The sequence below is a fragment of the Schistosoma haematobium genome, chromosome 1 (assembly GCF_000699445.3).
Source record: "Schistosoma haematobium chromosome 1, whole genome shotgun sequence".
NCBI classification, from domain to species: Eukaryota; Metazoa; Platyhelminthes; class Trematoda; order Strigeidida; family Schistosomatidae; genus Schistosoma; species Schistosoma haematobium.
This window is the reverse complement of record NC_067196.1, coordinates 73,393,998-73,413,030: the sequence shown is the minus strand read 5'-3', so window position 1 is coordinate 73,413,030 and position 19,033 is coordinate 73,393,998. Positions and strand designations below refer to the sequence as shown.

Here is a 19,033-nt window from a genome sequence, read left to right as displayed (position 1 = left end):
ACCAAGAATAGCGAATCCAGTTATAATTCACACAGACTGTTGACCACATCGCAACGGTCAACAGCCTTAAAGAACTAGGCAAGTAAGACGTTGCTTACTACTAAGTCGATCAATCACTGTAAAATCTTGTCAATTATTCCAATTATATTTTAAATAAGAAACAATGCAACGTTAAGGATACAAGTAATATAAGTTGGATATGTTATAAGAACCAATAATTCAATGATTGAGAAGTAATTAAGTGAGAGAATAAAAATTAAATATTCCCCTTAAGCAATGACAATATGGGAAAATCATTTCAACAAATACTATTAAAGCATTAACGTGACTAACAGTACATATATTTCCTTCTTTAAAAAACTGAACTATTTTGGAAGCGACACTGTTTCCAGTCCCTAGATAGTTAACTTACTAAATTATTCAGCCCCAGTGTAATATCTGGCCTGGTTATGCTTAAACGAAGCGCCTTTTACAAGATTTCCATTTTCTCGATGTAAATAAAAAGTTTAGTTAGAATGCTGGGAAGGCTTAATACTGGAGAGAGTTATATCCTGGAGAAGTGTAACTGAGATCTCAGTGTAATAATGCTAACAAAATTTACAACTGTCTACATAAATTTATCTTAAAGTGAGTTATCTAACAGAGTTTAATGTGTTCTATTCTTCCTTCCCTAGAGCAAGTTTACACAAAGAGCTAGAATCGAACTTCCTACTAGTCACTAGTAACCTCAAGTTATGATCATGAGTGTTCATTCTGGCTGGAAGACAAAGTGAAAAGTAACGTAAAAACCGTGGTTTTTCTCTGTTTACGCCTCTTCTCAAAACCAGTAAAGAATGAACTCAAAATATATCTTGATGCTGCTCAGTGATCTCAATGAGTCATTAAAGTTGAAATATAGATGACTGTTCAGATGACTAATGTTGTTCATTTTATGTAACTTTAGACAGGTTACAATATACATATTTGACTTGTTATCAAACCATTACTAATGTTCAGAGTCATCTCCAAATTATTTCATTCCAAGAAATCAATATAAACGTGGGTGTATACAAGACCATCACTTTTTTAGTGTCTAAATTTTGATCGCGCTCACTCCCGATAAAATTTTACATTAATTAACACATATGTAGGTAATATGTATGATGTGTTGACACCAATTAGGATAACAGTGAAAACCAGAGAGAACTGGGTAGCGTATCGATAAACTGACCAATGAGAGAACCCAGGCACTTTATGTTTCACGGAATCTAACGATTCACACTCTCAACTTCAATTTAATAAGTAAGAATTAATTAGCACACTGCGGTAGATTTAAAATTAGTTGATCATTTATTAAAATGTATGATTCAATATGGAATACGCTTGAAATAAGTCAAAAATATATGAGAACTTTCACCTTCTAGGAACGACTGTCAAGTAAGAATTACGTTTGTACGAGTTTTTTAGACTTCCTTCATGTGTATCCATCTACTTCTATAAATGGCTAGTGTAATCAAACCTACATATCTCTTAGGTAGAGATTCTCAGCATATCTAGACCCACTAAAGCCAACGGCTGTAAAACTCTGCTAAGATGACAACAACAGCTACCTCTGAAAATATTCAGGAACTGTTTCAATTCTTGGTGATGTGTTTTCTGAATAAAATGTATGAACTGCAGAGCTTTCATTGTCATTCTAGATGACATTATCAATGCCTACTATAAAAACACAACCAAAACAGCGAAACCCCTGATATCAGTGGGCGATCTATGAATTATGTGCAAAAAGGTTATCCGACTAGCCTAGTATACTAGAAACCTTATCTATAATTTGTTGTGTTTCTAGATCAGGTGATGCCAACCCATCTTATAAAGCAAACATTCTACGTAACTTCACTGGTTCATAACTTAATATATCAACATCTGTCTGAATCCTCAAGTAGTGTATTGCATATTCAACCCGTCCCATGATAAGTAGTAAACCGTGTGAGATAATGTGTCTGTGTATATGGGATAACCATAGATAGTATATTTTAATACAATATAAATATATTACTACTAACGCGAAACGGAATATTAGATAAAAGCTTACATTATCTTTCATTGCGATCCGGCTTTCAGGCGAATATTGATTGTTTTTTAAATCATCTGCATTAGTTGATCTATTATGAGGTTGAGAATTATCCATAGGTAGTTCAGTCTTAACAAGGTTACATGTTGATAACTCCGATGGTTTCATATCTACACGATCAGCTTCATAACGTTGAATAAGTCGTTTTTTCAATGGCATTGAAGTGTTTTGCGATCGATGATCTGATATATTAGTAACAACAGAAAACTTTGTTCGTGTATACTCTTGTTTAGGTTGAGGCAACAAAGTTGGCATTACACTTGGTGTACCTACTAAGGGATGTTGTTTATATTGTTCAGGTAGCATGGATTGCTTTCCTAGGCAGTTACTAATTCGATTACTTTCTACGTTATTAGACAATTCAATGGTATCATTATGATTAGTTGAATTTGTATTCGTAGATAAAAATTGTCCACATAAAGAATAAATAGTTGGAGATTTTCCTCCAGAAAGCGCTGAGAATTGTGACTGGCTAGAGTTGAGAATTCTAGTTATTCCGACATTTGGAGATGAAGATTTGATTGTCTGACAAGATGAAATGGGCGATTCAGTCTGTAGGGTGGGTCCTTTCGGATTGAAATTCACAGGAATATTAGGACTACAATGACCGGAAGTTGGACTTCTAACAAGAGATTCAGAAGTAACAAATGAAACAGATGATAACGACGAGGATGAACTGGTTGTTGCTGCTTTGGTATGTGATTGGTTTGTAGAAAATGAAGATTCAGAAGTTATATTGGAAAAAGAAGTCGATACCAAGCATACTGGTGACGAGAAAGAACTTGAAGATCTAATTCGATTTGCTTTACTCATAGGTATATTTTGAGTCATTGTACAAGAAGGCCAATCTACACTTAAAGATGCTAATTTTGCATCGTGTAGTATAGCCAGTCTTGAATCGGCTAATTCAACTGTATGATCATATGGACTAGGTTGTAATTTATAAGAATGGGAAGAATCTGTTGGGTAAGTCCTTTGATCAGTTTTTGACCAAGGTGGACAACACATATGATCGTATTTGTTCATCGGTTCATTTCCAGGAGTTGAAGAACGTGAATTCAAACGATTTGTCAACTGATCCATTGATCTTGGTAAAGAAAGACTATTTTTCATACTAGGATGTCTTATATCAGACATTGTCCCTGTTGAAACGGATGGGATTGTCCTAGTATTGGTCAATGACAAATCATTAACTCTTCGTGATTTACAGTCGGTTCCAGTCCTTGGGATGAAAGTAGGGTGGGGGCAATGAAGTAAAAATCAAGAAAATACAAATTATAATTTAATTTAGTGACACCCTTTAAAAGCGTCTACCAGTACAATAAACAATGGAACTTACTTTTACTACCTAAATGCAACAGGGAAATTACAGGTGAACTGTGGAAGTTGATAACTGTCATGAATATAAACAACTAATATTAATTATTTATTTCTTCGATTACATAAATAATTGTTATATTCCATTGTTTAACTTTAACGTGAATCCCTGATAAATAGCCCACTAGCAACAGTTGTATGTATATAGGTAAACTAATTTACGGATATTTTGAGAGACGTCTTTCGTATCTAAAAGAAGGATAGAGCTAATTCTTAACTTATCCTGTAGTTAAAGAATCACCTGAAATATTTTCTCCTGACCCAATAGATAGATGAGATGGATTTAATGCTATAATAACAGTTGTAGACCATAATTTTATTATCTCGAAGATCAATAAAAGAATTATAATTAATTGTTATCCTCAAAGTTGACCAGAAGTACCCAATCAGAACAAAGAACTAGACAATACAGCACAATGGTTACTACTTTAACGAATGAATAGTGTATAAGTGCCAGTCTTCAAACATGAATTGCGCTCTTGAATAGCTCACTGGCGAATTCTCTCACTCTAACACTGGGTAGAAAATCCATTCTCTCAAAAATGAAACTTTTAAAAGATAACATCAATTAATCCAAGATATGGAAAAAAAGCTCAAACATGGAAGATAAGGAATAGTAGAGAGTTTAACATTATTCCAATATGTCACCTCCTTGAGTCTAATTACTCCCAGATACATGTAACCAAGCTAATAAACTAAATAATTTATTAACATGGCAGAATTTTTTATATAATACGATCATATTATGAAGCTGTTTTATATATGGAGAAGATTAATATATATTCAAACCATAACTTAAATGCAGGTCATTTTAATAAGTAATCTAAATAATGTAAATCTACATGTTATTAATTAATTTGTAAACAAAAATCGAAAAAAAATAGTTGTGTGGATTAATTTTTAAAATATTAACGATTTGTAATACACGGAGTGTTCTCGTAATACTACTAATCTGAATAATAATAGTAATAACAATAAAAATACCAATAATATTTCCGTAATCAAATCCTTACTAATAACGATATAAACATTATGCCCGTTGAACAAAATACTTATTTACTACCCAGATGAGAACATTCACATTAAAATGCAATTTAATCTGGCTGATAAGTTTTAAATTGGATGAAATGTGAATCATGAATTCCAGTCCTAAGTACAATCCATCTACTCTGTGAAATCAGAATACGTACTGTTTATATACTTAGTCAGAGACATCATTCTTCTTAAACAAACAGTTTTAATGGTATCATCATTGATAAATGGAATAAATGAATGAATACGACTTGTCGACAGTGTGAAAAATTCAGTTTAAGTATTTTCCCGATGAGTTCTATTTAAACACTTGCTAATAAATAAATAAATATATCAAATCTATATCTGGTCAATAACTATCACAAACAAACCGTATCCAATAAATCACAAAAACATCTCACATTTTTTTAGAGGAAGATTTAAACATCTTATATATATATATATATATATATATATATATATATATATATATATATATATATATTAGTACCGATCTGTTCGTTTAATTATACAGCTCGACATTCAAACACTAAGTATCAAGTTCACAATTCCCGTTCGATCTAATTTAGCTAAGACAACTGGATAATATCATCGCATACATATGCGCGTACGCATACACACAAGAAAGTGTAACTCAAATCCTAGTACACAAAAGTCTGTACTCTTGATAAATGAATTTTACTTTACCAAGTATACGATGATTATCTAATTTAAATACAGAAAAACATGTTTTCATTTACATTCCTCAATAGAAATTTTTACAAATTGTCTACATTTATGAACTCTGTTCACTCATGTTCATAAATCAAATAAACCGGTATGTGAATATCCAATAAATATACGTACTAATGATAGACAACACTTAGAACTATCTCCATATGACAAAGTTTCAAGTCTAGCTCCCATACTTTATAGTAAAAAAATAATTAATCAACAAATGTATAAATAATGAAAATAAAACTTCAGAAAAGGACACACAGAATATACCAACAACAGACAGTTATAATAAAAGAAATAAAACTGAAAATTTAGACAGAAATATAGAGTGAATGTAAATTCTTTATTTTACTATATTCTAAATAATGTCTAGCTAAGAAGTATACTCTTTAAAATAGAAGTAAGATCAACAAAGATTGAATTTATTATGCTCAATTATTCGGTTATCCTTAAATTCATTAAAGATACTAGATTCTCACTTATAATATCAAGAGTTCAAGTTTATTCCTTATCTTTGAATAAAATGAACTAGTGAAAAAAATGCCCCCTGAATGCCCTGGTACGGCCGAGAGTGGGGAGAGTCCGCTCTCCCTCTCGAAATGCTCTCACATGGCCACGCGTATACAGCCTCTGCCAGGGAAGTCCTACTCATTGCCTTCTCGTGGCGGGGGTGTTGTTTACGAAAATGAGAGGACGAAAAGCGAATGCCCGGCGCTTTAACCGGATTCCAAATCAATGGTGCACATGGGCTCCAGTATCCTGCGGGAACAAATGGCGTATGAACCAATCGTTGGTCACCGGCTACCATGGGACTGCATCTCCTTACGATGCTCCACTGCCTTGTGGGTTAGACCTTTAGGTCAAAGGCTCGGGGAATGGCCCCCTAAGAAAACCACCTGCTTCGGTTTGGGCATTCGGGCAGTATCACAGCCCACACACAAATTGATGAACTCTTTATGCCTATGGAAATTACCTTTCTCGCTTTGAAAAACAAACAATTGATTCAGATTATTATCATTACAATTATTGTCATTATTAATACTATTATTATTATTACTACTATTATTGTTGTTATTATTATTATTATTATTATTTTCCACATTATTCACCCTCTTTTATACTTATACAGCGGCTCGTCTTTGGTAGAAATTCGACTGTATCTAAACGTTCTCGAGTCACTGTCCGGTTGAAAATTGTATGTTACCACCGAATACGAGGACTGAAGCAGTTTTTCTGAAACAACGTGCACCATTCAAACTGGCTGCCTTCAACGTTCGCACATTTATGCAGGTCGGACTACAGATAGGGCTGGCTGTCTTTGGAAAGTCTTAATATTGATGTTTGTTGTCTATCCGAGACCCGTATTCAAGACTCTGGTGAAGTACTACAAATTCGCTCTCCATCTGTCGCTTCGAAAAGCTTGTTTTACGTGCGTTTATCCGGGGACTCTGTGGCATCTTCGTCTGGTCTTGCTGGCGTTGGTGTCGCACTAAGCGCTAGAGCTGAGGCAGCACTAATCGATTGGATCCCCATTAACGGTCGGTTATGTGCTGTTAGATCAGAAAGTTCCATCAAAGTGAGAAGAAATCGGCGTGAGAAACGATGTCTCTTCGTCATCTCCGCCTATGCCCCGACAGATGGCAGCCCGGATGTAATCAAGGATGAATTCTACCACTAGTTAACTGTTCTGCTCTAGAAAATGCGTTCGACAGATATTGTAGTACTAGCCGGAGACTTGAATGCTCAGGTCGGGCGTCTAGGTACAGAAGAGAGTCGTTTAGGTGGCCGATGGGGACTCGTTGGTCGCAGGTCAGATAACGGGGACCGTCTACTGCAACTTTGAACAGACCACAACCTATTTCTGGCTAACACTAACTTTCGGCACAGTCATCGCCGATGTGCCACCTGGCGTCCTCCCTCTGCACCTCAAGCCTGGACTCAGATTGATCACATCGCGATCAGCTACCGCTGGCGTGGTTGTGTACAAGACTGCCACTCCTTTTGGAGTACCTATCTGGACTCTGACCATGCCTTGGTCTGCGCCAATCTTGCCTTACTTTTCAGTGGCCAACGAAGTGACCACCAACAAAAGATTGATATTAGCAAGCTGGTTGCAACTTCTGTTGCCAGTAAGTATCGAACCGAGCTAGCCTCTAGGCTAGCTACCACTCCACCGAAAAGTATAGACGAGCATTGGTTGCAATTGCATGACGCCATGAAAATGGCGGGATCAGTCAGTTGTGGGTTTGCGAAACGTCCCGCTTTTAAGCACTCGGTTTCTTCTGGTTCCTTACAACTCACTGAAGCCCGTCGATCTACTCTGGGTGACCGTGAGTTTGACCACAAACGAAGGCTGTTACGTAATGAAATCGGGCAAAGCTTGCTTAAGGACCGAGAAGTCTGGTGGTCGGAGCGTGCTAATGAGCTGGAAGCAGAAGCTGCATCTGGTAATTATCGGAAGCTCTTCCAACTCATCCGAGCCACTGGCAGCAAGAAGTCTGGTGTGAGTGAAACAATCTGTCAGGATGACGGGATGCCAATCACTAACATCCATCGACGTCATGGACGATGGGCAGAACTCTTCGAAGGGCAGTTCAACTGGCCTGCTGCTCCGGCAACATCGGTCAGACTGTCCTGCCCTCCATGGCCGGTGATGACTGATCCACCAAATGAGGAGGAAGTCCGCAAGGAACTCCAACTCTTGAAACGTTACAAATCACCTGACCCAGATGACTTACCTTCGGCTCTTTTTAAAGATCGTGGTGACTTTCTGACTAAGGAAATGACGACGTTTTTTACAAAGGTTTGGGAACTAGAGAGTGTACCAACGTCATGGAATGAGTCGATAGTTGTCCCTATCTTTAAAAAGGGTTCACGTCGTTCCTGTAACAAATATCGAGGGATAAGTCTACTTCCGATTGCGTCCAAGTTATTGGCTTCCATCATACTTCGTGGGTTGTTCAAAACTCGAGAAAGATTGACTCGCGAGGAGCAGGCTGGGTTTCGTTCCGGTCGAGGATGTATTGATCATATCTTCACCCTCCTCCAAATGTTAGAACACCGCCATACTTATCAAAAGCCAACAATCGTAGTGTTTCTTGACATCAGGGCTGCCTCCGATTCGTTGGATAGGACTGTTCTCTGGGATTATCTATCGAAGAAGGGTGTGTCTGAGAAGTTTATTAACGTCTTAAAGGCCCTATACACAAACACCTCAGGCAGAGTGAGGGCATACAACCACCTCTCTCCATTGTTCCATTCGAGCAGTGGGGTTAGGCATTGTTGCCCCAATCTCACCATTCCTCTTCAACTTTGCCATCGATGACATTCTGGAAACAGCTCTGGTGGATGTAAGTAATGGCGGTGTGGATCTGTTGCCTGGAGAAAGACTTCTCGACCTTCAGTATGCGGACGATATTGTCTTACTGTGCGATAATGCCCAAGGCATGCAATCCGCACTTAATCAGTTGGCAATCAGTGTCCGTAGGTATGGAATGTACTTTGCACCTTCGAAGTGCAAAGTACTTCTACAAGACTGGCAGGATTCTAATCCTGTACTCACCCTGGATGGTGAGCAGATAGACGTAGTTGAGAAGTTCGTGTATCTGGGTAGCTGCATAAGTGCTGGTGGGGGTGTGAGTGATGAGATCAATGCACGAATAGTGAAAGCCAGAGCGGCTTATGCCAATCTGGGCCACCTTTGGCGCCTTCGTGATGTTAGTCTGGCTGTAAAAGATAGGATCTACAACGCGTCGGTGAGAGCAGTTTTGCTCTATGCTTGTGAAACCTGGCCTCTCCGAGTTGAGGATGTTAGACGACCCTCTGTGTTCGATCATCGCTGTCTTCGAAGGATTGCTGACATTCAGTGGCAACACCATGTCAGTAATGCAGAGGTTCGGCATCGTGTGTTCGGGCACAGAGATGATAATTCAATTGGTGTCACCATCTTGAAACACCGACTTCGGTGGCTTGGACATGTTCTACGAATGTCGTCCCAGAGAATTCCACGTCGTGCATTATTTGCCGACTCTGGGACTGGTTGGAAGAAGCGGAGAGGTGGTCAGTGCATGACATGGTGTCGTGGTATGAAAGAAAGCTGTACAGGACCGGCTTCTGTTGGTCCTTCACGACTCCCTGGTTGGGGTCTGAGAGATGGTGCTACACAGTGGCTAGAGACGTTATCAGATATGGCTCAGAATAGAAGCCAGTGGCGATCCTGCTGTAACCTTCTTTTACTTTCTTCATACAAAGTGGTTGTGTCTCCTTTACCTGAAAGATTTCTTCTGATTGTACCTTTTCGTTCCGTCGTTACTACCACACTACCTTACTCCAATCTCTTCGTCATTGTTCTCTTTTTCTTTTGCGCTCCTTAGTTTTTTTTCTATTTCTCTTCGAATTCTCATTGTTTTGTGTGGCGCATATATATTGGCGCTCTCTTGTACCAATATTCATGTGTTCAAATAAATAAATAAATAAATTAGTGAAAAAAATTCTACCTCGCTTATAAGTTTCATGTATTATTTACACAGAATGGACAAATAGGTGGTTTATTGACCAGAATATTTTAGTAAAACCAATAAGTTGCAGGCTCAAGTCACTACCTACTTAATTCGACTTGAACAGCCTACATACAAAGTGTTCGGGTCAAAAATGAGTATGTACATCTGTACTGCGTAAATGAATGACATTATACCAAATTAGTTCATCATACCTGTATACCTAGACACAACAAGAATCTCTATGTAGATCAAGCGTACTTAATAAAACCGATTTCTTTTTTTCCAAATCGATAGCATTTGGCTATTTTAAATAATACAATTCAAAAAAATAGGTTTGGCTATGTTGTGGTCTCATTATCTGAATCTATTCGCATTATGATGGGTATGATGGTATCCCAAATGAAACACACCGTCTTGAACTCTATAGCGTTATCCACTTGACTACAAAATTAAAATACCTAGACTTCATTCAATATGTCACTAATTTTGTTTTGTTATTATTCATTGAATACGTCTTCAAAAAATATTTAGAAAAAAAATAAACCACCATTCATAGTTTAACATCACGAACTTATTTTAGTTAAACACTTATTGAAAATCAGGAAGTATTAGACAACTGTTTCGTCCTAGCAAGGGGCTTCTCACTGGTGTGCACTCACTACACCACCAGCGTTCGAACAAATGCCCTTCATGTTTCACAATGATCGCATAACTTTCGGACCAGTAAGTTGGAACCAAACTTTTACATTTCCAACTTCAATCAGCTCATGATATTGCGCGACTATTGTCCGTAGTCATTGGTAACATCTCATTCGACACTAATAAGTTCCAATCGTCAGGGCTTTACACTAGAACTCTGGAAGTCAAAGACGCTAGTAACCATGCAATGATTGGTCGAATCCCACAATCTACAACTCCCATAATAAAAAACACTATTTACCCAACTTTTAAGAAAGAGACATAGATCAGATATATGTTAACATAAATATAGGACAAACGACAGAAAAACTAGAAAATGCTTTTTTATAGAAAAATGAACTAAACAAATAAAATCTAGTAACCATGTAAATATTCACTTGCTAGGCTAAGAACCACGCCTCATACATATATGACGAGTCAAAGTAAAATGGAGACCAGCTTTCCATACTAAAAGGAATGAAATGTCACTTTTTTGCCTGATTGATGATTAAATATTAAAAGATCAAACGTCAATTCCTCTCCGTGATCCGGGGAATTCATCGGTTCGGCCCCACTGGGGTCACAGACGCACACCACTGAGAAATGCCATACAAGGATGAAACTGCTCTCCACTACCTCCTGTTTTTTCAATGGTCGTCTAACTGAAATCAGTCCGTCGTATAAACTACGGGATTCAACACTATTCACGAATCCCCATAATTGAAAAAAATAGTTTTAAAGAAAATGAAAATGGATCATGCGTGACAAAGGAACAGAATTTTTTCTCAGATTATCTAGCACCTAAAGGAATTTATTTTGATTATCATAATTCTACCAATAGAACTGTCTGTGTTTTTCATCAGTTAGTTTATTTTAACAATCAGTCTGACCACTTCAGTAGGTAATGATGTTATAAGGATTTGAGTTGTTTACTATTTATTTACTTCGTAATATCTATAAGAACAGAAAGAATGAGAGCATTGCAGATACGTCGGATAGTATATCAATCCTTTATGTACTTTTTCATTTCATCAGTTACATAGCACAGATTTTAATGCTTCACGTTCTACCTTTTCATTTAGACAAATATGATTAATAGTGATAAAAGTTAATGAACCGTTAAGTGACATCGAAACATTAACCAAGGTTTCAGTAAGTATGGAGGGTGTGGAGTGATGGATAGTGAGTTTGACCATCAGCCAGTAAATTGTGAATGAGAACCCCACCCTACTTTCTTCTGATAGGTCGACCGGGTAGTATACTAGATCTCATATAGTGTGACTCGAAGCTAAATACACAAATATGTACCTGGTAAATGATTTGAATTGAGTATGGATATGACCATCTATGAGGGTATCTTGTCTATGTATAAGCATAGTACAGCCATATGCACGTTATGAATATGTATAAACCTTGAATAATAATCTACAATCCAAAGATAATCGGTATATACTATCAAGTACCTTGGAAGAACATTTAATATCTTATTATTAAATTGGAAATCGTTATCACTGATTATTGATTAGTCAGTCCGTATACTTTATAGACACTAATCTATAACTTCAAAGTAGTAATATTAACTCCAATTTGGAACTCTACTGGTTTGCACTATTCCATAGTTTACTGAAACAACAACTACATATTATGTATATTTGTAGACAATAAATGTTAATGAATGACGATTATTTTAATGTGAAGTAAAAAATTGAGTGTTTAAATAAAAAGTGAATTGCGTTACTGAAGTACATTGTAGAAAATTTTTATTCAAAATTATCAACCGTATGTGAGACAAAATGATCGATTGAAACATAACTGCACAACAACATAGTAAGACATATCACTGACACCTGAATAAGTCTTATATCTAAAAGGACAAAGTTTTATTTCAATTTCATTGATACAACTGATGACAATTCTTAATTAAACGTTTTAATCCATAAATAAACATATATATTTGTAATATCCCAATGAGTAGAAAAATGAGATTTTCTGACGTTTCGTGACTTAGTGTAAGCCACTTCTCCAGAGAATAAATAACCAAATTAAAATTAATCCAAGTTTAAATAGTACAACGGAACAATAATTGAATAATTAAATTTTTTGACAACAAATAACATGGATTCATTGCAAGGTTTCAATTAATTTATGGATAATAGTAATAATAATTATTATTACTATTATCATTAATCTATCATTATTATAAAACAGTTGACTCATCCAGTAAAGTAGTAGCTCAGTGATTGTGTTCTACTTTCAGTCATTAAGCTGAGGGCTGGTATCCCTCCTCACTAAATTCATTTAGGACAAGCGGGTAGTATCACTAATCGTCATACTCATGGTGTGGCTAGGAGCAAAGCACACTCATTTGTACATGGTAACCGCAATAAACAATGAATATCAATGAATAGATAATGGAGTGTGCCACTTGAAAATTATCGAAAAACGATTAAATATTGAAAAAATACCAATTTTGAGCATATCAATTAAGTATAGTAACGTTTGTAAGAAAATAAACACCGAGACAATCTCTGTTCGTTTATACACATGTAACCCTAGGAATAGTTAGTTCTTCCATGAACATTCTTGAAGAAAAATTTCAAATGTATGTCTTCACTACTTCAGCATTAATGTTATCATAAAATGTGACGTAGATATTCAAACTTAGATGCTTTAATCTTCACTATCAGCATTATTTATTGTTATTATTAATAAACATCAAAGGTATATACATTTGAATGTTTACTTCATATGCAGTGGTAACACTGAAGCTGAAGTGAAGAAGATAGATATTAGAAATTTTCTCGAGAATATTCAGGGAATGACAGACTGTTCCTAAGGGCATATATGCAAAAACAAAAACAGACTCCATAGACTTATCAGACCATAATCCCACATAATATATAACTCCCCCGCCCACCTGAACATTACTACAATCCACACCAACAGCACACATAAAACCAATATTTAATAATGATAATAAACTCAAGGTGAAAAGTTTGAGAATGAATAAATTGCTATCATAGTGACTGGTTCTAAATCATGTCATAATCTGCCAATGTATTTTTATCTTTTCAAATATTTGAAAAAGGGATATTCACAACTCTCTACAAAATCCGGATCAACCAGTCAATGATTTCATTGTACGGATGTTATTTTTTAAGCTGATCAATATATTTCAGTTGGTGTCATGCATTGAAATAAAATATGACTTAGTATGTAAAACATTACCCAGCTACTTCAGTTAGTATAAACTAATTTAGTTACCGATTGATTCACTTTCCTCCCTTATACCTTTTCGATTAATTTCGGTATTACTCACTCGGCAATCTACTATGCGTTTATCCGTGACCGAATGCTAATAATCTACACATACTTCCCACTCCTAATAACTATATCTGAAAGTTATAAACTAGCACGAAGACTACTACTACTACACAGTATGCTTATTATTTTACCGGCATTTAGATTTTAGTGGACAAATTCTCACTAGGTGTGTTAAGATTTTCACCAACGATAGACCAGTCTAATTTGATACATCTTAACCGGAGTAATTAAATAGTCTTAAGACAAAGGGAAGCAGTGTAAGACCTGAATGAAAAATAACACCAAATGCTTTTGGTTAAAGTCTTGACTCGTAAACAATATAAAGTACGTAAAAAGAGTCGAAATTACTATTAGAATTATCCATCAATATGTAGAAAACAGATATGTTAATAAAGAAAAATCTTTTTATGATAATGCGTTCATGAAGTTGAACGATCTAATTTTAAGGTTTTGTTTTTATCATCATCATTATCATAAACAACACATTTTTTTGAAAAAGCAATCCATTTCAGAGAACGTAATGTTATTAGAATTGACTGCTGTTTGCCTATATCATCTTGTTAATTTGATCTCGTCGTGCTGATATATGGTAACTTGAATCAGTGCACATATGTGACAGGCTCTATGTTATTAATGATTAACTGATATGCAGATGGTTAATAATGATTCTTGTCCAAAAATTTCTGTCATTAGTAGAATACATTCATGAAAATTCAAGCATGTATAATGCACCAAAATACAGAAAGCAAAGCAAAAGAACACACTACCAATAAATGTTGTCGTAACGATTAATCATTACCTATGACTAACTCTAAATGATTAGTTCTATAAAACTAAAAACGAAAATAACAGAACCATTTGAAATTGTTTTGTATCTTGGCAAACCAGTAAAACAAAATATGAAAAAACTGAATGCATAAAAATGAACGTCACTAAACAGAGAGCAAAGGACATCAACTAATCAAAATACTTTAAATTTTTTAAAAATATTGTCAGGGAATAGGTGCATTAACAACATCGTATGATCTTAACTCAAAACATTTCAGCTTTCTGAACAATGGTGTCTCCTAACCATCATAACTCTCAACAATCAAGCCTACATCTTATTACATTGCACAGTTTGTAAGTTAATGATTTTCATGAAATAATATTGTAAGGACTTCAACTATCTAAAGATAATATTTTAAAAATAACTGAATGACTAAAATTACTTAACAAAAACAGATAAAAACGCTAATTGTGATGTACAAATATATTAATAATCATTCATTCATGAAAAGAAAAATAACTTACCCGTTTCTATTTGTGATGTGGACATGATTTTCAATGTAACCACCACTAGTAACAGGATTTGGTTCAGAAGAAACCGGTGGAGAAAAACTATGACTTGAATTGACCGGTTGTTTATTTCCAGAAGAATCAACAATGTTGCATAGATTTCTATACGAGGAATTATTAGCTAATAATGCTAACTGGTTAACATTATCCCACTGGGAAAGTAATACAGCTGCAGCTTCAAGTTGAGAAGGGGATAACATACTGGCTGCTCTAGCTACAGCAGATATTGTTGGTAAATCAAATCCACTCGGCAATTGATGGCTTTGTGTCAAAGGTTTATTATGTCTTGTTTGTTCGCTAGAACCACTTAAACGTCTAGGAGGTGGGTGTGGAGGAGGAGAAAATCTCTGTGAGTTGTTAGGAGCTGGATATTGGAACACAGGTGAATTAAGCATAGGACTAGAGCTAAGTGACTGAGATGTCCTCTGAGTCTTCGAATTATCTGGGCTTTTTATCCTGAGTGGTAGATTTGGTGAATTATTATGAGTAGATATATGGGTCTGACGTCCCTGAGTATCAGGTTGATGTAATAAACCTTGGGAATATCCAGTATTCTGTACAGAAGATAATGTGTCCATCTTGCTTATTTTAGATCCAATAGAACAGTCATTAGAAGGAAGATGCACTAAATCTCCAGAATTTTTATTAACATTAAGCTTAGCCAAATTCTGAGCATAATTTGCTAGATATTCCTGTGGCAATACCTGAAGAAGTAATCCAGGTTGTTGTTGTTGCTGTTGTTGCAATAGTTCCGTAGGATAGTGAGAAATTGTTGTCATCAAGTTTGAATTCACATCATTTCGACGTCCAGGTAAAGCAGACTTAACAGGATGACTAGATTGTCTAGATGTCACTAGTTGTGATTTATGATCACTGTGTAAATACTCGGTAGTCATATTAGACATTGACCGATTTGTGAGAGATTGTTGTTGGAGCATAGACAAACTATATGGATCTCCAGTGGATAGTAAATTCCCAGTTGCTAAGGATCTGACCGGAAGTTGAGTAGAAGCTACTGAATTTGGTAGTGATCTAGAAACTGACCCAACTGTTTGCATAGGTGTATCACAGCAGAGCTTTTTTGAACCAATATTTGAAATGGTAGTCACTGTAGAAGAAGAGGAAATTAGATTTGTGGAGGACGTATGTGCAGCCGCCATCCAACGCTTTTTCTTTGGTAACATTATTATAGAGGATTGTTAGATTTATCTCTAGTTTGATAAATAATTCCAGATTGAGGGACGAATTATAAATACAATTAAAATAGATAAATTAATCCAGTTCGGTTAAATAGTAAACCCTCAACAATTTACAAATCCATGTCGGTAAACTGATTCGCTATAGTTGAAACAGCTCAATATTAGAATATATATATATATATATATGTTGATTGATCAATAAATAATTGATAAATCATTGTTAATACATAATTTATTCATAAAGAAGTAATATTCAATGATTCCTCAATAAGCAGTTAAATATTAATCAAATAAACAATGGTTAGTCTACGTATTTTATAATTCGTTTATTTCCACTGTCTTTTCTTCGCTAAGATAATGAACTTTCAACCATTTGTCTATCAGCCCATCACAATGTTATTAAATTCTGTCTATTTTCTAATTTAACCAACAGTTAATGAATCACTCATGTAATTGGACAAGGTCAATCATTTAAACCAATCATAAAATTAATTGTATTTACCAATGATAGAGAAATTGTTAATAAACGTAGAAAATCAGAAATTTTCTACGAATTGTTTAGCTTATCAACTCTTATTGGATTCTCATGAGGACAATGTGTCTTCTTACTGATTCCCCTTCAACAACAAAAAAAAAATATTAAAAAAATAAACTAAACTATAATTGAATAAGTAAATATGTATCCAACCCGTTAAAAGGTTTAAATGCTGGGTAAAATTGGTGGTGGGAATATTAACTATACCGCATAGTTTGTAGAAATATTAGATGATAAGATGTCGTAATCTAGGTTTTCAAATATAGTCTTAACCTAATTGATTGAAGATGATAGAATCACAAAATTGACTTCATAATTTAGTCAGATAATCACCCACATATTGCTTGTTATAACAAAAAGATATCTGATAGACTTCTGAATTAATATTTAAGATACTCTGTAGTACATGGATGCTGGGAATATGTCATCGGGTAGGAACATTTACCATAGTATCATATTCTCGAAACTAGCGACTTTTTTTCATAAAACTCTCACCATTCTTATGGACAATAACATCACTTTCATTATACCGTCATAATATCAATCTCTTCCACATATTATTATTATTACTGATAATTAGAAACGTGATAGGCTTTCAATAATAAAAGGTAGTCGTACGAGTTTGTGAACATTGATCTAAATCAACTCATTAAATGTGATACATTTTAAAAACATTTTTCAATCTTATTAAATTCATAGACATAGATAAAACTGTAGTGTACTGTTGATGTGAACGTGGACACAACTTCTTCATATTTATAGATAAACTACGTTAACGAGTTCCGACAAAATGAAAACCTCCAGAATCGATTTTTGATATTATAATTGGAAATAGATGACATAATAATAGTTGTCAGTGGTTGTTAGAATAAAATCAGTTTGTAATGCAAACTATAAACTATAAAAACCTTCACAAACTCTTCATGTTAATAATAATCATGTACTCACTAGTGCCTAAAGAAAATTCCAGGATTTCTAGTGAGAATCAGTGAAGCCAGACCATGTCGTATCTGAGGCAGCTACCCACTTATGACATTGATTGCTGGCTAAAAGATAGTGCGAATTGATTTGCATCAAAACTGTAAACATCATAATCCTTACTGAGTGGTTTAGATGTTAAATGTCAGCCTGAAGGTCAGGTGTTCGATCGAATGTGTGGTCGTGGATGTGCATTGTTTATGACTCTATATGAGGATAAAATAGTTTGTTCAGCACTTTTTGGCTTTCAGCCGTCAGCTAACTAAAAGTAGTTAGTAATGTGAACCACAAAATCCAACAATCTTCTCAAACCACTTGCATTAATAATGTCATATTGTGTTGGATGATCGGTAGGGTTTGAACAACATTTTGAACAGGGCAAAATTTAAGATTATAAAATACTTCTACGTCATTTTGAACATTTTCTCCTTCATTTTAAATTTCCACATCACTAAATACTTATTTATAAAACTTTTAATTAATTACAACTCGTTTGGAAATTATTTATTTCTGAAAAGGTCATTCACTTGACCTTTTTAATCTAGGTAACCATTTAACAAACACGTATATAACGTAGATGACCTTTTTACGATAAGATCACAGGTCAGATTTACTCATTTCTCTATGTTCAAATTCAGATTTCTACGAGCAAAAAATAAATTGTCTTAGTAATTCTTCATAGAACTAACTTAGTGAAACAAAATCAAAATATCCGTTGAATAGTTTGGGTTAGTTGTATGGAGAAAATACTTGATTTTTAACACTCAACAAATGTTTGAAAATTCGACAAAAAGCAGTTCTATTTGAAAAACTTGAAACCAGTTTACCTAGTACCTTGAATAAATTAATGACGAAGTATATCAATACGTGAAGTATGTATTTGTACTTACCCCTAAGCGCCCTAGTAAGGACGAGGATGAGAAATGTCCTCCATCCTGCTCGAAATGGTTTCACAAGTCTACTGCCTCTATCAGTGAAATCTTACCCACTAAATCCAAATGGTAAGGGTGTTTCGCAAAAGTAAGAGGATAAAAAGGGATGGCCAGGATATAAACTAGATTGTAGGTATAAATGCCAAGATTGGACTAGACAGTTTCAAATAAATTGAGCATTGGGTAGATAGTTAATAATAAATATTTTTTTGATGTCCCAATGAGTAGAAAAATTGTATTTCTGACGTTTCGTGACTTAATATAAGCCACTTCTTCAGAGTGAATAAATAGCCGGTGTAAATTAACGAAAGTTA

General features: G+C 35.1%; 1 protein-coding gene across 2 annotated transcripts in view; it reads right to left on the bottom strand.

Moving 5' to 3' along the window:
- Positions 1–16,680, bottom strand: part of JMJD1C_1 (putative JmjC domain-containing histone demethylation protein 2C) — a gene marked incomplete at its 5' end in the record, with an annotated part of 52,957 nt that extends 36,277 nt beyond the window's left edge. Inside the window, 2 exons of one of the 2 annotated variants that reach the window (XM_051209647.1) lie at positions 2,072–3,332; positions 15,031–16,680. In XM_051209647.1, coding sequence (XP_051075103.1) covers positions 2,072–3,332; positions 15,031–16,259 — 2,490 coding nt within the window. The remainder of the gene's footprint in view (positions 1–2,071; positions 3,333–15,030) is intronic. The other variant, XM_035731148.2, reaches the window with a different exon arrangement.
- Between the last annotated feature and the right edge of the window lie 2,353 nt (positions 16,681–19,033).